Genomic DNA, 24566 nt, shown 5'->3' with positions numbered 1-24566 from the left:
TCAGTTGGTCTGTTTCCCAGATGGGGGCAAATCCACAATCTGGGAGGTGTGGCATCTCCTTCCACATTTCACTTTTCACATTTTGGGAGTTTGGGAAATTGAACCTGTGGAGTTTCAAATACTGTCAAGAGCCATGTCCCAGATGGTTGGATAATCAGGTTCAATTTCCCAACAGTGTGTGTAGAGTCTTCAGAGTGTTGCAAAATACAGTAAGCATGTAAGTGCTTGCAAAAAGTTTTCTTCAAAAAGGAAGGCTAATAGACGCCTGTTGAGAAATGCATTTCCAATTTATATATCCTGAATGAGTATATCTGGTATCCACAAGATTTGTAAAGAAATAAAAACACACACAAGAATTTGGGACTCAAAAGCCTGCTTCAATTCCTGGCAAGAAGCATCCTTTTAAAATAGTTCTGTGCTGAGCACATAGCTGTTTTTGCCTATCATCCTGTGGATGGTAAATATAGTCTACCAAATGTTTCACGGATCATTGAAGTCTTGCCTTTACTTCCAGTAACAGGCATCTCGCACAGTCTTTTATGTCTTATTGTAGTTGAGCTCTCAACATTTGTCTACTCATGATAGGAAATTAAGTCAATTATGAAGTGGTTTGCCAGTGATTACATTGTAGGTGTGAAATGATGGTAGCAAGACTGTCTTTCAGTGAAGGAGGGAGCTCTTGTCTTTTTCCAAGGAGGAGAAGGAATGTGTGTTTTGAGTGTACTCTGTATTTTATAATTTCTGTCAGACTTATTCTAATTACATATGTTGTTTTTTCATTTTGTAGTTTATTTATGGAGGCATGCTCAGACAAGCCCTTGTTAATTTTGTTGCTTGCTTCACGTTTGAATTTAAGAAGACAGTGTTTTATAACCACTTCCAAGAGTTTGAAAAACAGAATAACAAATTTGTTGTGTGTGCTTTCACTTCTAATATTCTACATAACAGTAATTAATTCATTTATGACATGAAAATAATGCTGTTGTTTGTTTTGGGATAGATTCTTAAAGATCACATGTGACAAAATTTTGGTCTTCAGGATGTTAATACCTAATTATTTATAGTTTCTGTCTAGTTTTCTGTGGTTTAGACCTGATCACTGTGATCTAAGACTTCACGTAAGTCAAAATTTTCTGTCTGAGTTATATGACTATGTCTGAGTTGCTGAACAGGGAAGACCCGCATTTCCTTCTTGTAAAATAACTTATAATAGGTCTCATTAGGTCTCATCTTCCTACCCTCCAAGTTTTGCACAGAATCAGTTATATTTTGAGTAGGTAGCATGCTTACTTTTCACACGTCTTACTGTTCCCTGTGTATTTCTACAGTGCACTTTCCAGTGGCTTTGGACAGGTTTCACTTATGGCCCGTGTATCTCAGACAACTGAAGTAGTTCTTGTGTTTCTCAAATGCTGTTGTTTTTGTTTTAATCCAGGATATACGTGTGGTCTACAGACTCTTGAATGTGCGTCCCCTCACACTTCATGTGAATGTGTACATCAGAAAGTAGACTCAGGGAGGAAGTGGTCAGAATTAAAAGAAAGAATTTCATCGCAGGCTGAGTATAGCGTTCTAGAATCTTCTGCTTTGGACTTAGTAGGTGAAAAATGTTCTTCATTGGACTTGATAATTTTTAAAGGTCTTTTCCAGACTAAATGATTCTACAATTCTATTAGGCCACAGGTAGGGAAGTCTGATGCGTGTGTGTGCCAAGGAGATACAGACACACACACACACACACACACACACACACACACACACACACATATATATACATAAGATGCATTATTTTTCTGCTCCATCATATGATGAAAAATATTTACACTTTTTTTTTTCATAGATGAAGTTTTTTGACATCTGGAGAAGGAAAGGGAAAAAAACAAATCTGCTTTCACTGAGGAAATGGAAAGATTGTTGGAGCTGTAGTGATATGACAGTTCATACTCTCACAGCACATTAAAGACCTCCAGAGAAAAGGGGAGTGAATAAAACCTGAGCATAAAAATTGTTCTTTTGTAAGGAGGAAATTAGACACTAATCCTGTAAATGTTTCTATTTAAATTCCATGTGTGCACTTTGTATTTACACAAAGATCATTCAAATGCATATTTAAGTTCATATAAACCTTACTTCTCATTAATTTTTTTTTTTATCTCCTTAATTAAAAAGATTTTCTTTCTCATAAAGATCCATGAAATTATGGTCATTCTCACCACCTCTATCATCTTATTTACAGGACACTTGATATCAATGTGCTTTATAGCCTGTGCTTTACATGCTCACCAAAACATTTATTTTAAGTATCTTCCATCTGGAAGATGGAAGGTCGTTAATATTGCTGTAGGTGCTCATTGTTCTTTGCAAATTTGTAGTGATACACCTGCATCAGCTGTTATTTTCCTGAAGCAGCTACCTTAATTTACACTGAGTATAATTAATGAGATGCAAAAAGGAAAGAAGCAATGCACGAATAGGCTACCCTGGGGAGGAATGTAGATCTTAAGGCTTTTTCAGCTGTGAATTCATACACACATACACACATGCTGCTGCTATTTCCATTGTTAAGAAACAGTATTTTAAAGGAGATTTAAGTCATCATTTTCTGTAGATATGATCTTGATTATTTCCCTCCCTTTTTTTCCTTTTCCTCTGCTAATAATGTTTTTCTCTAAAGTAAAAATCTTTCCTTTTTGTTAAAGCCATTTAACAGAAATGTGTAAACTTATTTACTCATTAGACAGTAATATAAATAGTAAAAAACCTTTTCTACTGAATGAATGCCTCTGCCTTATTTTTTGTGTATATTTTACAGCATTGTTTTTGATTACCTTGTTTTAAAATTCAGTGAAATACTTTACTGGGCATAAAACCCTGGAATAACCATTAAAGAACAAACAAAACCAACACAAAATCACAACAAGAGAAGTCTTCAGTTTGATTTCCCAAAACTTGAGAAGAGTTACCAACTGCTTTTGGAATTTGTGATTTAGCTCTTTATTCTGAAAGCTGTATCGGTAGCACAGAATAAGAAAGGGAAGCATTAAAAGGGATATGCTGTCCCCAGGTAAATTATACAAGTTTTAGTAGGTTTTATCTGTACTGCTGTATGAAGTGGGATAGAGATGGATCTGTGCATCTGTTTTTGACTTAATCTGTGTACCTGACAAACCTATGCTACAACTTTGCTTGCTAGCATTACATATCCTAAAGTAAGCAGCACAGTGTTGTCCTAGAATTACAGTTTCAGAGTTGCACATAAAATCAGGTGGCAGGAAAGGTATTAAATATTCATGTTACCACTCCTAGAAAATTTCACGAAATGCATTCATACTACAGCAGTTTGCAATTGCAGTCTTGGGCTGTAGCAATAAACAGTGCTGGCAAATTCATATCTGTCAAACAGTACATTTCCAAGACTAAAGAAAAAAATGTGTTCCATTTTGAATTTTTTTATCATTATTAATGCTTACAGCATTTTCTGAAGAATATGATTACATTATGAAAGGTTTTCACTCCAGCTTTGAGGCATGTGCTGTTTTCCTGTACTTTTGCAGTGGTACTTGGAAAGCAGGTGCACTTCTTTCCTGGAGCCTGGCTTTGTGTTCAAAGGGACACTCAGCAGGTTGATTCTTATTGTGGAGAATGAGCATGACGATGAAATGTCATAGCAGTCTAATACTCTATAATCTATAATAAGTCTACTAATGCTTGGACAAGCACTAGAATGGGACTGCCTCTGAGTATGCTTATATTTCTTGCTAGGTTCTATTAAATTTTCTTGGTATTGCTATGGATATTAGTCTGTTTTGCTGGTGGGGAACTAAAACAAACTGAAAAGAACACATAGCAAATGCCTGTACAAAAGTTAGGTGCCAACAGCACCTGAACACGTTGGAGAGTCTTGCTTTCTTCTCACAATCTACCATCAATATTCTTCCATCAGCGATGTTCCTATTCTCCCTCTAGCTGTTCTAGTTGTTGTTTTTTCAGTATTTTTTCTGCAGATTCTTAAATCAGAACATTATGATGGCTTTGGAACAGATTATTTATGTATTTATTTTTGCAAATATTGAATTTCTGGAAAGATGCTTTGAATGATTCTCATTGCCAAATACTGTATGTGGAATCAGTCCCTCAGAGTTTCTTTTCTGATTACTGAAGCAAAAATGAAATCCATTCCTTTCATATGCCCCTATTATCATTACTTTGCATTGTTGCAAGCTGTTTTCTATTCTGATAAAGGCAGGCAGGTTGTCTTGTGCTTCACAATTTGTATTTCTTGCCAGCAACTAAAAGAGGAAAAGATGCTGAGCTTTAAAGCTAGTGTGGTATCTACATTTTGTTCTCTTTTGCCCCTGTATTAAGGCTGCCAGGAGTGGGTGGCTGTTTGTTTACATGTATTGCATTTTTCCTGGCAAATTTTGAAAAATATAATTGTTGTGAACTGAACCAGCAGTGGATTTTGCCCTCTGTTCCCCTTTCCTCTGCTTGTCTGAAAACAACACAAAACCGCTGCAAGAGCTGGGGGTTTTTGCAGACAAGCTGTGCATTTGTTACTCTTCAGACAGATACCACGTCAATGGCTTGATGGGCCAGTTTTCAAACAGCCTAGCTGTACCTGTAAAGATCCAGCTGCAAGCCTGGAGAAGAGAAAGCTGTGAAGTGACCAGGTAGAGGCCTTTCAGTATCTAAAGGGGAAAGAAAGGGAAGACAGAAGGGAATTAATGGCCTCTTTTAGGGTCTGTGGAAGTAGAACAAGGGGAAGTGGTTTCGAGCTTAGAGAAGGTAGATTTAGGTCGGATATAAGGAAAAAATCTTTTACAGTGAGTGTAGTAAGGCACTAGAAGATGTTGCCCAGTGATCACAGAATAACAAAGGTTGGAAAAGACCTACAAGATCATCCAGTCCAACCATCCCCCTATCACCAATAGTTCTCACTGAACCATATCCCTCATCACAAAATGCAAACGTTCCTTGAGCACCTCCAGGGTCGGTGACTCCACCACGTCCCTGTGCAGCCCATTCCAGTGCCTGACCACTCTTTCAAAGAAGCAGTATTTCCTAACGTCCAGCCTGAATCTCCCCTGGCGCAGCTTGAAGCCATTCCCTCTGGTCCTATCACCAGTTACACGAGAGAAGAGGCCGACCCCAGCTCACTACAGCCTCCCTCCAGGTAGTTATGGAGAGCAATGAGGTCTCCCCTGAGCCTCCTCTTCTGCAGACTGAACAATCCCAGTTCCTTCAGCCGCTCCCCATAAACCCTGTGCTCCAGACCCCTCACCAGCTTTGTCGCCCTTCTCTGAACCCGCTCCAGGGCCTCAATATCTTCCTTGCAGAGAGGAACCCAAAACTGGACACAGCCCTGGAGGTGCGGCCTCACCAGAGCTGAGTACAGGGGACAATCACTGCCCTGTTCCTGCTGGCAACACGTTCTGATGCAAGCCAGGATGCTATTGCCCTTCTTGGCCACCTGGGCACACTGTCGGCTCCTGTTCAGCCAAGCATCAATCAATGCCCCCAGGTCCATCTCCTCTACGCAGTCCTCCAGCCACTCCACCCCAAGCCTGTAGCATCGCCTGGGGTTGTTGTGGCCAAAGTGCAGGACCCGGCATTTGGCCTTGTTGAAACTCATCCCATTGGCTTCAGCCCAGCTATGCAGCCTGTCCAATGTAATTGATGCCCCATCTCTGAAGACTTTCAAGGTGAGGCTGGATCAGGCCCTAGGCAACCTGGTGTGACTGTGGTGTCCCTGTTCATTGCAGGAGAGTTGGACTAGATGGCTTCAGAGATTCCTTCCAACTGGCCTTTTGCATTTACTTTGGTCATTCTATACTTGTTCCTTTCCCATATTGCTGCAGTCTTATTTAAATCAGACATCACATAGGCTCTCAGATTTAATTTTTAAAGGTACAAAGTCAAGTTTCTGGTTCTTTCTTGTAAGACAGTTTTTCCATAATTAGAATTGTTAGAAAAAAAGAGCACCATTGTGCTCTCTTTGACTGTTGATTGGAACTTCATATGGCTGTGAATCAATCTCTCTTGGACTCTCTATGCCTGTGTCAGTACTATCCTAATCTAACAGAGAACTTCATGCTTGTGAGAGATATCTTTTGCTGTTTTTTTTTTCCCACTACCATTCTGATGACTAACACTTATTCTGAGTTGTACTAGCATGCTCCGATTACTACTCAAATGAATCTCAAAAACACAGCAAAAAAACCTGCAAAACATGCTAGTTGCCCTAGGTATATCACCTTGCATGTTATGCTGTTATACTGCCCCTCTTTTCTTCTGAACAACAGCTCCTAAGATTGTTCATTTCTTCTTCTGTAACATCTCCATACTACTTCAGTTTTACACTATCTAGCATTTTTGAGCCTCAAATTCATCTAAATAAATTCAACTGAACCTGGATTTTGCACCACTATAGTTAACAGTATGACTGTCTTAGTACTTAATTTCTTTAATCTTGGAAGAAATGTAATGACCTTTCTGAATGCAAGTGCTTGTGCTTTCAACATGTTGCATTTTGCTAGCTCCCTGTTTATCAGTTCTTAACTCACTTTACACTTTTTCTACCAGTCCTCATTTTCTCCAGGTATACTGAAGATCTGCTTGTATGTTAACATATATGTGCACATACCTCTATTCCAGCTGCTTGAAAAGTCCACACATCTCAGTAAGGATTTGCCTGAATTGAAACCTTTTGTAAATCTGCAGTGATTTTCTTGTTTGTCTCCATGATGTTGACTATTGTTTCCAATATTCCAATATTGTTTTTCTGCAAATAAGCTCTGCGTTTGTTACTCTTTGGTCAGACACCACATCAGAGGCTTGATGGACCAGTTTTCAAACAGCCTAGCTGTACCTGTAAATATCCATGCTAATTCTTTCAGACTTCTGGGATAGGTAGTACACAAGCTTTGCCCTGTTCTCTCAGCTGCATGCACTGAAGATCTTTTCATTTCCGCTTGTAGGCTGACATTGGCAATTTCCATTTCCATAGCATCAGTCTGTGTCAGAGTGCAGCTGTCATCATTGCCACTGTAATTGGCAGCAGGAGTGTTTGTTCAGTTTTGGCCTAGATGCACGTTCCCAGAAGTACAAATCAGAGCAGTGTACTCGTATCGAAATCCTATTTAAGGGACATGGTATTGCTTGCTGACTGTGTGCAGTAACTAAGGAAGTTGCCTTCTCGAAAGTGCTCTTGGCTCAGATTGATTCTCCTTTATCCATACGGACTGATTTCTTATAATGAGCTGTGTGCCCAGAGATTTATGTTTTTCTTCTCCTTGGCGATTTCATTTAGTCTAATAAATAATACTTCTTCTTCCTGCCAGTCTTTCCTCTCTTACCTCAGGGCAGGCTATCATTTTTCTTCGATTTCTGTGTTTTTCCAAATAGCACATATACCTTACTGCAGGCAGTCTAGTCAGGATTGCCATGCTATGGTGCACGTATTTGCCCAGTGTTTATTTGATTAGGTTCTTTCTATTGTCTGCAGACTTAACCCTTTGAGGTTTGAAGTTCTGGGGAAAAATTTTCTAGGAATCCTCATGCCTACAGTGTTACTAAAGCCTCTCTGGCATTTGCTTGCCTTTTAGATCCCCCCTTCCCAGATATCGAATTTGTTGCAGCAAAAGGTTCTGCACCGTTGCTCAGGCTCCGGAAAGCAGAAGATCGAAATGGACCCATCAGGTTTGTCTCTGCACTTTTTACCTTCTCAAACAACGTTCTGTAGATTTGTGGTGTACATACTGGAGCTTTCTGTTTTGATTATATTACTTTTTTTAGCAGTAGGTAAACAGTTAAGCTGTAACTCCCAGTGCAAAATAATATTTAGCTTCAGACTCTTCCTTGATTTCTGGACCAAAATTTTGTTTTTGAGAATTCTGAATTGTTTTTTTCCCCCCTTTACACAGTGAAATCACAGTTGATGTTTATTGATGCATTCAAAGCAATACTACCCCTGTTGTTTTTGTTTTCCAAGCAACTTAATGGTACCAATATTCTTTTTTCTAGGAGTGAGAGGAAAATGAGAGCAAAGTCTGTATTTGTACATGTTCTGAAGTAGTGTTTCCATTGCTACCAAAATATGTTTCTAGAGAAAAAGGACCGCATCTCCCTAACTGCTGTTTGTGAAAGAAGAAAGTAATTGTAACTCATGTTACACTAAAGCAGAAAACATTTCAAAGTTCATAGTATGGGAAATAGTGATGGTAGCTGCTGTAAGAATTACTCTTCCTGTGATTGGATACTATAAACTAAACATTGTTTTCAGATAACACAGACAGATATAATCAATTTCCTAGAAATGGTATTTGTCCTTTAAACAGAAAAAGTCTGGTTGTAGGGAAATTAGGAATTGTTTTTAGATCCCCATGATGTGTGCTATTTCGTACGTGAAATTGCACAAAAGGTGGGAGGAGCAAAAGGCCACGTGCAATAACTCAGTTTGGTGGTCTTCTGAGCTTGAATGAACATGTGATGTTACTGTGCACGTCATGAAGACTCCTAGCTTTAAATTTGTCTATATTGCTTCTTGTTCAAAATGCAAGGGTAAACACACACAGACAAGTATTTCAGTACAGGAAGAGTTCATACTGGGCATTGATGATTAAAAGCAGTTAATGGGCTCAAAGTAGAAAAGATAATATAAAAATGGAGTGAAAGTCTGATTTGTTATGCACTGAACTGAAAGCTAATGTTTACTTTTTTCTTTTCACCACTCTAGTCTTTATCAGGTGATTGTGCTTCCACTTGGTTTGCAAAGTACTTTTGTTTGTGACTCCTTTGCCACTGCCACTTTCTTCAGCAACACCACTGACGCTAAGGGATATGTGGCAGCTGAATTTCGGGCAAAGGATGTTGCTGATAACATGCCAGTTGCTCTTGGAGACAGACATTACTACGGAAAGTTTTATAATGCTCCTTTGAAGCTGGGAAAAGAATACTGTGTTTTTTTGAGAATAATAAGCGAGTGGAATAAGGTAATGGGTGTTATGTAAACTTTTCTTCATACTGATTAAATGACATGTTGCTGGAGAAAAAAGGAAAATGTTACTTTCCTCTTAAATTTTTATGATTCTACTTGACAGAATTAGTTTAAATCTGATGCTTCTTTAAATAACTCTTCTAACTCCTTACAGATATTTATGTAATTGTATTTCTGGAGCAACTCTGGATGCCAAAAGGCAAACAATAGAAAGAATTTAAAGCAGAGGTCCATCTCTGCCCTCAGTATCTGCAGGCATCTGTTGGGCTAAACTTAGTGGAAGAAATTAGTTTTAGAATCTGAAAACCACTCCTAAGCAATGAAAAATTCTCACAGTATTGAATTGTAAGTTATGTAGTTCTCCAAGAGATAAGGGAAAAATATGTTTTATAATGCATATTGACTTCCAAACAGCCAGTTCCCTTGAGGAAGCCTTGCTGGAATAAGGAATGCTACTAGCATTTTTTGATTGTCTATTTTAAGGTAAATAGAGATTTTATTTAGAAACAAGATGTCGCTAAGCTATGTTCAATGTTCCAGTGTCTTGCCTCCCATGACGTCATGCCACTAGTTTTCCAGTCACAACCTGTCGTGGTGATCAAGAGCTTATCATTTTTTCCTAATACAGGTAGTTTTTCTCTGTAGGTAGTTTTTCTCACGTGCCATATTTTCCACATGCATACAGTTCCCAAATGTCAAAAGTAAAAATAAAACACCTACTAAAGAAAAAAACACCTAATTGAATCTTGGCCTATAGCTCATTGTGTGAAAACACAGTTCAGAAGTCTTGTGAATGCAGCATGAAGTAAGGAAGGAAGTAGGCAAAAGCTCATCTGTTAATCAACTGTAAATAATTCCCTGTAATTCTGGAAATCTGCGCCCAAAACTGAGTAATTGAATACTACTTCCAGTAAGAAATGTGACTGCCTCTGTCCAAACAGTGAAATGAAACAAGTGAATGTAAGAGCTGTTACTGATACCTGTTAATCTGTGTAATCTTTATCCTGTGTATCATCCAAAACATTTGGTTCACGATAACAAGTTAGCCCAAAATATTCTGGAATTTGGATTTTGGATTGTTTTCTTTTTTTCCCAGAATTTACTCTGTGAAGCAGATTGATAGTGAGTCAAATATGTACAATTTTAGCCTATCTAAGTAAGTCTTTGAATTCAGTTTTTTCTGTCCTACAGTTTTATGCTTTGGTATCCCTAGTTCTTTCCCTTTATTACTTTTCTGATACTGAGGAAGTTTTTCTACTATTACTTGTGTTGAGCCTTTTCCTGCACTGAGCAGCACAGATTGCTTAAATATCTCTGCAACCTGTCTGTTGAGCTGCTTGTAAGTTATATTCCTTTTCTCTTTGGTATAGATAATTTTCTGTTTTTGTTTTTGTTTTTTAAATCTCTGGCATTGCCAGATGTGTTTCCTAGGCCACTGGTTTAATGGAACATAATTTCTGTTATCTGTATTTTTGGCTTCCTTCCATCTAGAATGCATCAGCCCCTTAATATGCAGTTTTCTATATGACTTTTCGGATTTAATGAAGCACATGAGGTTACATTCAACACTTTTAAACCATCATTGGGATTGCAAACACCAGCCAGCTTTGGTTCTCATCTCTTCTTTGAAATGAAACTCATACCTGTGTCTCTCAGGGCTGCTACCAGGGGAAAAAAAGTCATCTCAATTTCCCAAAGTAAAAACATTCACTATGTTGAGGATGACTGCCCTTGCAGAGAGTGTAAGTGATGATAAATTTCTCTTGTGAGAAACAGTGACTTTTATGCTTTCATTTCAGGTCAGAACACAGTCCTGTGCTGTATGGGCACAAATTAAAAGTAAGTGAATTTTAACTTCAGTGATAAAGCAGCAGGTGTAACGTCTGTGCTTGGCAGCATAATTACAAATAATTGTTGTGGCTATTCTTTCATTTGCCATTTATAATCTGTTGATTTTGATGATTGGGAAGGTTAGAGTCAGAAAATTTGCTTTGCACTTGATAACTAGAGGACAGTGTTCTAAAATGGGTTCTATTTTTTTAAATGCATCTTTGTAGACATCCCAACCAAATGTTACATAAATCTTTGTGCACAATAGACTTGAAGAACAGGAGTGAAGTGTTAGTAATTACCCTTAAGATAGTTCTGTGTTGGCTTAGAGATTTATTTCATTTTGTTAAACATCTTCTAGCTATTAGTAGCCGCTAAAGACCCCTACAGACTCTAAATTCTGCTCTGGAGTTGAACAACTTAGGAATGCAGTGACATTGGAGAGTGACAGTGCTTCAAAATGGTGCATGGCTCTTGGTGTACCTGCTCCCTGTTCAGCAGAAGACACACCTGGCAGCTGTTACTACTAGCCTTGAGAAGTGCATATTTATTTCTAGGCTGCTTGTTGTTGTTCACTCTCAAGACCTGGTTTGCTTAGTGCCACAAAGAAAATGTCGCTTAGACAGCCTGTATTTATGAGAAATTCTGCTAAGCTCAGGAATTCAGTAGGGTTGAGAGCTCTGTTGCTTGTCTAAAAAGGCAAGAGCTGTCAATTAACTCTGGAAAGATTAAAAAAACTGTCCTCTCTGAACTTGTTCTTTATCAGTTTCTACAGTGCTGTCAAACACTGCTATGTATAGGTGAATTTTATTTTGGAAAAAGAATGAGAGTAGCACTGAAAAGGTCCTCGGTTTCTTAATGGATGCATTCCCATTTTACTGGGTAGACTTCTAGCCAAACAGTGTCCTTGGCCTAGTGTACTTCTACAGTTGGAGAGGCTGAGGGTGTTATTGGTTCACTGAATCCTTTGAGGGACATTGCTTACTGTGTGCGAAGAGCAGATCTGTAAATTAGATTTTAACCAAACTGCATGGTTTCAAGTCCCATATAGACATGCCTACACACTGTTGAATAAATCATCATAAAAAGTGGTAGAATGCTGTTGTAACTATACTTCCTTCAGTTACAAATAGTTGTCTGAATAAAGCAGATCTAGAGTTATCTCACAAAACAGACTCTGCCATGTCTAGGCAAAACATTTCTTTTATTTTCATGGAAGACTAATGTCTGTTCTGTGCAATTAACATATGGAAATTGGCATCACAGTGAAGCAAGGACAAGTATTACCTGTACCAAAAGTGAAAGTGCCTGAGGATTAAACAGATGTTCCTTGCAAGGTCTCTGTCTGAAATCTTTATTTTCTATTTTTCCAGACTCACAGTAGGCTAGCAGGTGAGAGTTGAGTTTCTCTTTTGTCAGGGTACCCTCACAGGTAGTTCTTAGTAATTCTGTTTTTGAATCACTATAGGCCTTTTATTCTGTCCTTTGGTTGCTTACGGTATGATGGACTTGGGTAACGTTATCATTGCCCAGGGAAGAAAATAGGATGGGGAAGGGAAATTATGCCTGAATTCCAATAATTACAAAAGAATGCATCAAGCCATTTAATAAAGCATTAGAACTGTCTGGCACAAGAGACAATCTTGGCATATGATGTAGACTGATTTGTTCATGAAACTGAGGAGTGGAGAAAGGTAATAATTTTTGAGAACTGTGTCTTACTTCCTCCTCAGCCCTGTAGGGCTGAACAGTCAGCTCTAGGACTGCTTGGTGGAGCAGCAAGTCCATCCAGCACAGGAGTTTTGCTATATTACCTCAGCTTTGAGCAGACTCAGTCCATCACCAGACTGAAGCTACATTATTTGATATTTGCTCATTCGATCTGGTGTTTTTCTTTCAGATTCATCACCCACCCTTTGGTACATGACTGCAGTTGTGTTAGGGTCGGTTGCTGCTGTCTGCCTTATACTGTTCTTGTCATTCTTGGCAGCACGGTACGTATTGCTTTTATCTTCACCTTTCCAGTCTTCCTGCACAAAGTTTACATATTTTGCTTTTCAGTTAGTCTTTTTTGCCAGTCTGCTTGATTAAGGCCTCTTGGGTGGATTATAAACTTTATCAAGAATTATCTCAGTGGCCATTTAGTCTGACCACTGCTGGAACTGATGTCCTTTATATCTTTCCAGTCACCAGAGAAACATCTGAAAAGTATGGGGCTCATCTTAATAAAAGGAGGATTCAGAAACTGAATAGCATGAGGAATTTCATCCAGATATGCTTTGATTTTATGATTACTAAAGGTTTTTGGGGTGTGCTACTCCAGAAGTGAAGGCACAGATTATGAACTCCTCGTGTCATGGTTGCTGAAAGACATTCAACTGTCCCTCAGTGGGTTTGCCTGGCACTGGGTTGACAAAGTATACAGCCTGACTGCTGTATGCCCTTTAATATTAATTATACTTCCTTCATTTAAAAAAAATGTATTAGCACGTAGTTGTTATTACTGAGATACCTTATCATAAATTCACCTTGCTTCATTCCTATGCTTCCTTCAGTACGTGGTGCCTTTTCAGATGTAAAACAACAGTGCCAAAACTTCAGCTCTGTAAAAATTTGCATAGGGCCTGAGTGTTGTCATTATCAAGGTTAACCCAGGTCAGGCATCTGACAGAATAGGAATGATTCCTACTTATATAACTTGTTAACTCTAATGTTCAGAATTTATACTAGCATCTCAGTTCTTAAAAGAAAAAAACATCCTTATAAACTGTCTTTTATCTCATCAGTATGAGCAAGGCACTGCCTGTCAGATCTGTACTTCAGTCTTCAATGATTTTGACAGTTTGTTGGTTATTTTGGTTTTTTTGACTGAAATGTCTTCTCTTTCTTCATCTCTTATCTCTACAGGACAGTGCACTCCCCACCTGCTGCCTTAGCCTGCGAGGGTGTACGTTTATCTGCTACCATGGACACTGCACGAGCATCATCATTACTAGAGACTGAAAATGTCTCTCTTCTCTAAGGCGACATCCCTTGAAGTCAGCATAGAGAAAATGCAGTCTCCTTACCAAAGCCAACATCTGCCAGGATGTATCTGTAAGGCACATCTGTACTATAGCATTGACATTTGAAATCTGTTTGTTATTGAGCTGTTTATTGTATCCCCTTGTTTTCAGACAGTGTGGTGTATAAAGAACCTCCCAGCACAGATGCGTTCTGTCAGAGACATTAGCATGCATCCCGTGTGTTTGGCCACACATTTAGCTATTCCAGCCACATGGGCGCCTGGAAGTAAGCGTGTTTATCATACCTGATTACACAAATAATCCCCTGATCCAACAGAGACTATCTGAAGATCAACTCCTACTTTCAGTGCCAGAGGGAACAAACTGACCCACTATGAGAGAAAATGCAGATCAATCCTAATGACAGATAAAGTGCCTATTGTGTTTCCCAGTAAAAAGATAGATTTTATCAGTTACTTATGGATAATGCAACTCCAATAACAAGTACAGAGCTTTTAGAGACTTGAAATAAAGTCATCAGGAAGTGTGTTCCAGAGATACTGCAATTGTTGCTGTTAGCGATTAGCAATAGTTGCAAATAGTAAAAAAGAATAGCTTTAGTGGCATGTGAAACTGTTCTAAAGCAAGAGCTACCTGTCTTAGATACAGTTTTACTTTTTTAATCTCTGTTTTATAATTGCAACTGAATAAAAACTTTAATATTACTGTCTGGCTGGTGAGCTGGTATGTAACATCGGGTTAGTGTCTATCAGTAAAATGTAGTTCAGTAATTTCTTACGACATACTCACAGAAAAGAAACAAGAAAGAATCAAGTGCCTGACCTTATTTCCGCTCCTGTTCAGAAGTTGCTTTGAAATACATTACAAAGTCATTCTGTTAACTAGTGAAATAAATAAGAAAGAGTTTTGGTTTTTTAGCCATTTTGTTGCTTTTCCAAGTAATGTTTTGTATTTCACATTTCAAATATATGATAGCTCTTTTTGGAATTCTAAGCATTTCTGATTCCAGTTGACTTTCGTATTCCAGAGACACTGTCTCTCCAGGTTATGTAATTCTTTTTCTTTTTGGTGTTCAAAAAGGATGTTTTCAAGTGTAACAATAGACTTTGTAGTCGGTAAAACAGAGAGGGGTTACAGTTAAATTGCATACAGCCAAGGGTATTTTATTTTTAAATTTTATTTTGTTTTTATTTTGTTTTGAAGTATGGGTAATAGCAGTGCTCAGATATTACATCTGTTATCCTCAATGTTTTTCCACTGACTCCCACATCTGCTCATCACATCAGTAAGTCTTAAGTAGTTGGCAACTGAGTAAAAATGCCTTTCTGTACATTAGTGATTGTGAGTTGGTAGCATTTTCCTTCACTGATTAAGAAAGAATAACTGAACTGTTCTTTGTTGGCTTACTGTTACTTGATTTTGCAGTTTGAATTCCTCTGGAATTCATTCTCACACATTCTGTTCTTAATTCCATTTCTTGGTAGCATACATGGCCATGGTTTGGTGTAGCTGTACAGAGTGCACCACCCTGTTGTGGTTCATTTTCTTCAAGCCCATGTCCTCAGAGAGTTCATGAGCAGCTGTTCCTGAATAAGACAGAATTGGCGAGTCAGGAAGTAATTAAGAGACATGCCATCCTCTGCAAAAAAAAGACTTTCTGCACCTGTGCTGCACTTGCATTATGTTACATTGGACCGTGAATGTGAAGTTTCATCTCTCTGGTGGCTGGAAAGTTTGAAATCTCCCTGTAACCTTGAGCAGCTCATTCCTTCTCTGTAGGCCTCTTTTCTACCGAGATTGTCTTTTCATAATGTAAACTTTTTCAGAGTAAGTCTTTCTTACTAAATCTCCTTTTGCTGTCAATTACATAATGACTCATATGAACTTCTCTGCACAGCAGAGTGGTGCAGCATATGTGAGGTCCAGGAGTGGGCTGACCAAGGAGAAGCAGTGAGGCAGGAGTCCCTGCCAACAAGTTATCCAAAACAGCTATGGTCTTTGCAAGATTCCTTCTTTCTTCCTCCTTTGTCACTTGGCAGACCTACCTCTGGCCATGAGCCTTTTTCGTCTGTTGTGTACATATTTTTTTTTCCATGTACATCTGTTCCAGTTTAATGTGGGAAGCATAGAGAAGAAACGATTTTGCATTGCCCTCTTCAGATCATTTTGCAAATGTTAACGCTTCTCTTTTTAGATATTCTGTTGCTACCAACCTTTTCCAATGCTTTTTAATATATTTCAGGAACAGGAAAAAGGGTTTAATAGTGGTTAGAAGGAAGCAGATTCTTTGAAGTTCTACTCAGAATAACTATTAGTGCACTGGACAGAAAAGATGATATGAGATTATGCTGTCCATCTGTTATAAAAGCATGTTTGCACAATGCAATGAATCTGATTTAAGAGCATTTCCATTTTAGGCCAATTCTCTGAGATTTCCATAGGAGAGAGTATGTCTTTATGCTAGAACTGATCTCACTGCAACTTCTGGACTTCTGGACAGATAGCTCCTTTATAAAAATACTTGCTACAAGATGCAGGAATCCTAAAAGAAAGGCACCTCGAATGGGGCCTTTTGAGTTAAGAATGTATATCTTCAGGGGTACTTCTGTTACCAAGGTTTGTAATCTTTACAGTCAAGTTTATGGGACGATACAGCTGCTTTGATTTTTTTTATAGCAACATTAATATATTTCTGCCCTCATGGTTTGAGAGGTTCTAGAGAAATTTCTAATGATTCTTCTCTGCTGTTCCTTCTACCTAAATACCTTCTACCTACCGAAATTCTCCTTGATTGTGTTCCACACCCAAGCCAATTACAGTTACAATAAAGTAAAGCCAGCTGAAGCTGCCCTGGTTTTACTTCTAATCTGTAGATGTTTGTGGTGCTATACTGAGAAGGTGCTGTACTGAGGAACTGTTTGGTTTATAAACATATGCATGTCTGCATGATCTCAGAAGTCTTTCTCCTCTACAGATGAAAGAGCAAATTATTAGCTCTCTGTGACAGTTAAGCAATCTTATAAATCTTTTCTTGTATAAATTAGTATGCTGGTTACTGTAAAGATTCAGCATTTATATGTGTAGTCATGATGGTGGGTTCAATGAAATAGTTATTGTAAGAAGCATTTTAGATTCACTTTCAGTATTTTGATTGGGATTTCTCTATCCTGGGCATGATAGACACAACAAGCCAAATAGGCATTTTTGTTTGTTTTGTGCGTTTCAATATTGCTAATCTCAATTAATTGTATTTTAGGAAATGGATATTAAATGTGGTTTATTAAATAATCTTTGAACACTTGTGCTCCTCATAAAAATAAGTTTAGATTGAAAGAAAGTTTTCAGGAGACTCAGAAGTCAGCATGCAAATATCTTCTCCATGTACCTACAGGGCCAGGTGTGGGAAGTAGTATGCTTGTTATACCTGCATGTGATTTCAGATGTAGCTGTGTTCAGTCACTATTCTCATTTTGTAGGTCTTCTGCTGTTCTGCAGAACTGTATCATCTTTAGCAGAATTCAGCCGGAGTCCAGCATGAGCTGATGGACCAGTGGTCATCAGCTCAGATGAAAGCATTGCTATTCTAGCAATAGCATTGCTAGGAAATTGTGCAAGTCTCTGCAACTGGACACAGAAGAAACTAACAGTTGCGTTGATTTTAAGATGATGTCCCGAGGACTCCGTGAAATTAGCCAGTGATCTCTGTGCTGTTTGTTTTTCCAGAAGTACTGCTTTTGTTCTTGGAGTCCTGTAGCTGAACAAGGAAGAGTGACTTTATTGGTGTTCTAGCGTCTCGAGGAAGCACAGTTGGTGTTTTTCAGTTGCAGTGTCTTATGCTTATTGTTGTCTTTCATTGGATGATCTGCAGTGATCTACAGTGAAAAACTGTATATATTATACATGTGTATACTGTGTATATGTATGCATGTACAGTTCTCTCTGTTTCATCCATTTTATTTTAGAATTTACTTATTCTAAATTTACTTAGAATTACCCAAAGACATAATCAAAATTTCAAAGCATAGATGAGAAAGTTCCATTTCAGCCCCAGTGAAGTGTTAAAAAAAAAAAAATAACAGCCTGGGGAGCAACAGAGAAAGGGTGATAGCAATTAAGCAGTTCACAGTAGAAGGTAATTTCCAAAGGCTGTGATTTTACTGAGCAGCATTTAGACCCAAACGTTTTGGCTTAATGATAGTTCATGTAAAAGTGTGTCCTGTCATCCTGGAAGAAGTGAAAAGATCACTGATTGAAGCAGTTTAGTAACAATCATTCAGGCTTGTGAGCACAGGTCAGCTGTGCCAATATGCTGGATAAAGGCTGACATAGCAATAAAGTGAAAGTAGTATAAGCCAGTTCTCAGCTTTCTATTTTAACTGTGAAATGACCTATTCATTTTGGCTCTTGGCTGATGAAGATCTTAGGAAGTTCTGCTTTGGTTTGCTGTCCTGTGACTTCTGACTCACTCTGAATGTTGTATTTCCATATGTACAATTTGCCAGTCCTTTTCCATCAGCTGGAACATTAATCTGGGCTCACAAAACCTGAGCCTGGTGAACATTAAATGTCAAATGAGCAGCAGTTATAGATTCCTGCTGAGAGTCAGGGACATAGCTGTTTAGTAGCAGTTCTGCCTTTTTGCAACCATTTACTGGCAAATGAATAAAATGATACTTAGGTAGTGATGCAGCATGTTTTGGAGTGGTGACATAAGTGCTGTGTAGCTAAGTGAAATTTGTCTTCATCCAGTTCTCTTAAACAATGCCTCACTCACACTTTATTCTTCATGGCTGTAGTCTGTCAGATATTCATTTTATTTATTGTGGTAAAGCAGGCGCTAATTGGACATACATCCAGATATTCTGAGAAATTCATCTTTCTGCCCCATACTTTTATTAAATTCCCTTGAAATCATGGCGTCATCCATATTCTCACAGTTTCTTTTAACACAGTTCTTTCTAAATTCAGAGCAGTGATATGTACCTACATTAGTTTAGAATCTGCTCTTCGGTTTTAACTTAGGACAGAGAGAAGAGCCCAGACAGATGAATACGTTGTGCATTTTCATGAGGTTGAAAGCAGGAACTGTAAGGGTGTTTCCTAGTATGGCCATAACAGGACCCAGAGATTCTCTAGTAGCACTGTTATTTATCCAGTTTGTCTACACAGGAGGTCGCTGTGAAGAAGGTGAAAGGGAAGTTGTAGCTGTGCATTGTCTGTGTGGTGATTCCTTGTCTTGTTCAAATATTTCATCCTATTTTTGCTTCCTTATAAGATTATTCTGTTGGTCAGTCCAGCAGCGTTTGAGATTAAACAGTACTGTCTGAATTAGTAGGATCCTGTTGGGCTGTTGCATTTTCTGGTAGTTTTGCTGGGAATTAATTTTTTCATCCCACATCCCTGACAGTAATTATTAGGCAGGACTGATAGATATTTTTCTATCAGTCCGGGCTGCCTGAACATATTTTCATGCATTTGAGCATTTTGCTATAAAAAGCGATCTTTGCTATAAAAGCGATCTTTTTGCTATAAAAAGCCATCTTTGACGAGGTGTAACAAGTAATTCTTATAAAACAATAGGACTTAATATTTAGGTTCACCTCCAAAACAAAAGCCAGTTTGCGTATTTAAAAGGGATTGTATTTAGAGTGATAAAATAGGGCTTGAATGACCGTGATTTCATAGTCACAGGGATGATGAACCTAGAACACCTAGTAGAGGGCTCATCAACAAGCTACAATGCTACTAGAATATGAGCAATGATCCAATTTAATCCTACTTAGATGTTGAATGTTGTTGCATTTATCCGTAAATATGTGCCAGCAGATAACAGTAAATCAGTATGATAGTGAAATACTCTTGCCTTTTTATTTGGTACATGGAATTTCCATTCCCAGATTAGTTATATTCCCAGGTTAGTCATATCATAAAATGCCCTTTCTGAATGAGTACAGTCCTCTGCAAGATAGTGGCCACCTGCGAGTTGTTAGAAGTGGCTAGGTACTGTGTGCTGAAAAAGATCAACCCCAAAAAAGACTTCATTTCAAAGACTGATCCTCTGCAGTTTTGCAGTTGTTTTTGTGTTTGTTTGTTTGTTTGTTTGTTTTCTAAAGAAACAAATCTAGTGCAATAAATATCAGACTGTTTCCTCCCATAATGCTGTCTTTACCTATAGACAAATTCAGGAGTAACAGGAATCACAAAGTAGGCATGTTGTGAGTTTAGTGAAAAGCAGGAAATTGAGAAGGGCAACAGTCCAATCTCTACTCTTGTCAGATACCAAAGAATTCACGTAAGTAAATGATGTTGGGAATGCTCTGCCAATGTATTTGGAAGCTGTGCAGTATGATAGAATCCTCTGCACAGTCAGTTGTCTGTCTCTTTCTTGCAAAAAGCAATGGAAGCCTTTTATTGCCTGATACGTTGTTGCTGTTTTCTGTATGCTAGAAGATGTGTTCATTTAAAAGCAACGCTCCAGGAAATGTGGAATGTGCAAGATTTGCAAGCCCGATCCTTTGGCGTTCACAGGAGCAGAGGAAGCAGACAGGTGTATGCAGTAACACTGTACAGAACATTTTAATGTAAAGCAAGGTGATGATTAGATTCATTAAATTGACAATGCTTTTGTGTCTCACACTTTGACAGCTGGCTTTTAAAGGTGACTTCTAAAACCCTTCTCTTCACCCAGACCCAGCTCACATCTTTCCAGGAACAGCTCTGGGTTGGCAGGTACCATGTCAGAATCTCCATACCAGAGGCACCGCTTAGAGGTCCTTTTTGTTTAGCTTCAATACACGGTTGCTTTTGCAGTTTAAAGTTAATTCTCTTGTTATGTAGATCAAGCAAACATGTGCTGTTTTTCATGACAGATTAGTAATCTGGGTATCAGACTTTTTCAGAGTAGGTTCCTGTTGCAGCTGTAGAAGTCTGTTTACTGGCTGTTAGGAAATGACAGGCTACAGATTACAGGTCTTGAAATTGCAGAAGCAGCATGTTTCTTTTCAGCATCTCGAAGGGCAAATCACTATAATCAGTTTTTGTTTTTCCAAATAAGAGCTTTAAAAAAGAATATAAATCTTTTCCTGTCTTTGACATCCATATGCAAACACACTGTTTTTGACTTTCACTTTGTTACTTTTTTATCTTGCATTTGTTTTCTTTTGTGTTCTACATTTATTTCACTCTGTCTTTTTCTCAGTGGAGTCAGCATGCAGTGGGAACATACAATAGCATTTTTTTCTGTTCATTGTGAGGAGGGAACAATGACTGTTCTGTTGTAAAGACAAATTTTCTTCAATTGAAGCCCTAGGAAGCTAGGAAATACATAGCATTGAACACATCTTCTGGGCAGGAGGAGAGACCAGAAGTTGAAATGCTTTTGCTCTAACATTTTCTGTTTCACTGTGTTCCTCTCAGCTTTCAAATCAAGGCAAAAAGATGCATGGTGTACTTTGGAACTTCCTGTGCAGCAGCAGGAAAGACACAGGGAGATATAAAAGTGCTTGCTATCCTCATCTCCCAGGAATCCTTATCTTGCAATCTGATACCAATAAAACTTTTAGCTGATTCTTCTATATGGATGATTTATCTAAGAAAAATAATAGAAGTTTGTATTTTAGAAATACAGTGAAGAAGCAAGTTGTCCCATGCTGGGAGCACCTTCCCAAAAGGAATGGCCTCTTTTCTTTATCCTGTGCTGAAAGTCTTTGATCTGCATTCATTGTGGCTTCCTACAGGGATGTTTGGCCATTGCATATAAAAATACATTTTATGAAATCAGTAGTGCTATCCCCAGGCTTTGCATTTTTCCATGGCACTTGAGACTGTAGCTCAATACTATTAGTCTTTTCAGCCTGTTTGCAGGAGGTTCTACCTTCACCAACAGGTTTTTAATCAAGGGACAAGAAGGGGACATAGAGTAAATGGCAGAATCTCTCTGTTCATTCTAGCTTCAGGCTGCAAAAAACTACTTTGCAGATGGCTGCTGTAATATGTATCTGTAGGAAGGCATCACCTTAGTCAGAATTAGAGATCCAGCCCTAGAGAAGGTCTTGCGTTGTTTTGAAGCTACTGTAGCTTCAAACCTAAAAGCACTGTGGCTGGCTCAGAGAGAGACTTTTCATTGAAATTATTTAGATTTCTTTTCAAAATTCTTTATCTTCCCTCTTGACTATCCCTGGGCAGGGCGATGGAACTTCATTAAGAAGGAGAAGAATAAGGTAGACAAGATCTTAACACATTCCTTAAGTAAGTTAGTTTGCTATGGGGCAATGCTAATAAGTTCTGCCTGTAAGGTTAGTATGAAGAACACAACTTTAGAAAAAGGAGAGCAACTTCTGATGTGGGACTTGGACGTATGTCTGTGGGCAGGATTTGCTCATTTGCTTATGCTGTTCCACATGATGGAAGCATCTGAATCATTCACAGATTCACATTTTTGAAAAATATGGAGAAGAAATGCGTCTTGTTTCTAAAAATACAAGAAATCTGAAGCTTTATTGAAAAAGCAGAATTAAATCAGTCCGTTGTGCAAAAAAAAGACATAGATGATACAGAAAAACTGCACTGTTAAGAGTTTTCTGCTGCATGCTTTTCTTCATTTCTTTTTAAACAGCTTCTTCTTTGTGCTTGGAAAGAATCTTGTCAGTACCCAATACTCTTTCTAACCTTTGTACAGTAGAAGTCTTTTTACAGTGTTTGGTGTTTGCTGTTGGGCTAGGGTTAATCATCTCTATCTCACTGATAAGAAGAGCCATATGCTGTGATTCTGAATGTGGATAATCACCATGCTCCCACATCTGTCAGTCCATCCCTGCTCTCATTCGTTGCCTGTTCTTCACAGAACATCTTTTCCCGAAGAACTTAAAATAATGTACCATAAAAAGTGTGAGTAACTGTGCTGGCTGTCACAGAGTGAATCGTTAAAAACATTAAACTAAAACTGTTATAGTTTGACTGCCAGTTTTATGTCGTGAGCACTGATTAAACAATGCTATCTCTTTATCTTCTTGTAATTGTCTTTTATGGCCCAGAATATGTGTCTGCCACGTACCTTTCTGTGATAAAGATCTGGTTTTCAGTGGTATAATACAGACTTTCACATTACTTTGGTGAATGAGAAGTTGTGTAAGGTGCTTGCTATTTTGGCGCTATCACTCCTGGCTTTTTAGTCACCTTTGTGTGGTGAAAGTATCTTAGTTACAAAAACCATTATTTAAATATTTTGTATTCTGTAGCTGTATGCCTGAAATAGTTTCTAAGAGGAGGCAAAAGGCATGTAACAGACCTGTTAGCTTCCTTACATAAAGAAGCTACCAGTAGATGCATTCTGTAAAGTTGGTGTCAACACCATGCCATGCTAATGGTGCAGATCCCATCAACATAGAGTCATCTAGGCTGGAAAAGTTCATCAGTATTATCAAGTCCAACCGTTAACCGGACCTGCCAACTCCCATCACCAACATGATGATATTGCTCAGTGCCCCATCCACACATTTGCCTGTGGGGATGGGAACTCACTCCACCTCCTTTCTGGGCAGCCCCTTCCAACACTTGGCTGGCCTCCCTGAACAAATTCTTCCCGAAACCCACTATAAGCCTGCCCTGCAACTTGATCCTCAGGTCCTGTCATCGTTGCCTGAGAAAAGAGAATGGTACATCCTTTCTGCAATCTCCTTTCAGGTAGCTGTAGAGAGCTACAAATCTCCCATCACACTCCTGTTTTCCAGACTGAACAACTTGAGTTCACTTAGCTGCTTCTCTTAAAACCCATTTTCTAGTTCCCTCACGAGATGTTTTCTTCTCTGCACACATTTGAGCAACTCACCTTCCTTCTTTGTTCCTGTGGTTGAGTAAGAACAACAAATTGAGTCATCTTTCTTGAAACTAATTTTTCTTTTCTCCTCTTAAGTGAGAAACAAACCTTACTAACAATTGCAAAACAATGCTAAGCTGTAGCTGACAGTCATTTCTTTTGTCCACAGTGAAGTCACATGTGGAAATGTTCTAGGACAAAGGACAATTGCCATTAAAGGAAGCCTTGGGGAGCTAAGGAAGAGAAGCTCTATCATAAGAGCATGAGTAAGGAGGGGAATGATGTTTACAAGAAGGAGCAAAAGCAGACAGAATCTGGGAAGATATGTATGTGCCACTTCTGCTTTTTGTGATGGTTATGTAATATCCTTGTTCCTTGTAGTCTAACATACCACAGCCAGCTATGTTCATGTTAGGGAGAGGCCAGACTGATGATTTCCAAGTCAACTATACGTGCGCAGCAATTTCAACATGGTGGGTGCTCCAGGTGTGCTGGTGTGGGAGCAGAAGGAATTGTGTTTCCCCAACAAAAGAAAGGACAACAAGGACAGTGGAAGGAACAGGAAGTGGGGGCTGAAGCATCTCTTGGGGTAAAAGTTATCTTATAGACATGGCTGAAACCACTATGATTTTTTGTAATTCCATATGGAAGATGGGAAGTTTGTTCCTGACATTAATTTTGCAAAGCCCAGGGTGGAAGCAGACACCAGTAAACATCTTTCTAGCCTAATTGTTAGAGCACTAATCAAAAGACAGGTCTTTTCTTTGTCCAGTGCATTGCAGGAGCTTCAGCTTGAGTCTCGCCCCTTGCAAAAAGCTCTGAACACCATAATCCTAAGGACCTCCATAACTACTATACAAAATGCATCTCCTTCCCTCCAGCAAATCATACTCCAGTTGGT

General features: G+C 38.6%; 1 protein-coding gene across 4 annotated transcripts in view; it reads left to right on the top strand.

The window, feature by feature from the left end:
- SUSD1 (sushi domain containing 1) overlaps nucleotides 1-14760 on the top strand; it is a 37896-nt gene extending 23136 nt beyond the window's left edge. For 2 of the 4 annotated variants that reach the window (XM_048932442.1, XM_048932443.1), the window contains exons 12-16: nucleotides 7605-7698; nucleotides 8735-8990; nucleotides 10795-10834; nucleotides 12726-12819; nucleotides 13733-14760. In XM_048932442.1, coding sequence (XP_048788399.1) covers nucleotides 7605-7698; nucleotides 8735-8990; nucleotides 10795-10834; nucleotides 12726-12819; nucleotides 13733-13847 — 599 coding nt within the window. In that variant the 3' untranslated portion in view covers nucleotides 13848-14760. Of the gene's footprint in view, nucleotides 1-1435; nucleotides 1812-7604; nucleotides 7699-8734; nucleotides 8991-10794; nucleotides 10835-12725; nucleotides 12820-13732 lie in introns of those variants that run through there. The other 2 variants (XM_048932444.1, XM_048932445.1) reach the window with 2 other exon arrangements.
- The last annotated feature ends 9806 nt before the right edge of the window (nucleotides 14761-24566 follow it).

This window comes from Lagopus muta, chromosome Z (genome assembly GCF_023343835.1).
Source record: "Lagopus muta isolate bLagMut1 chromosome Z, bLagMut1 primary, whole genome shotgun sequence".
Taxonomy (NCBI): Eukaryota; Metazoa; Chordata; class Aves; order Galliformes; family Phasianidae; genus Lagopus; species Lagopus muta.
Note: the sequence above shows the minus strand (reverse complement) of the source record. Positions and strands in the feature narration are given on the sequence as shown.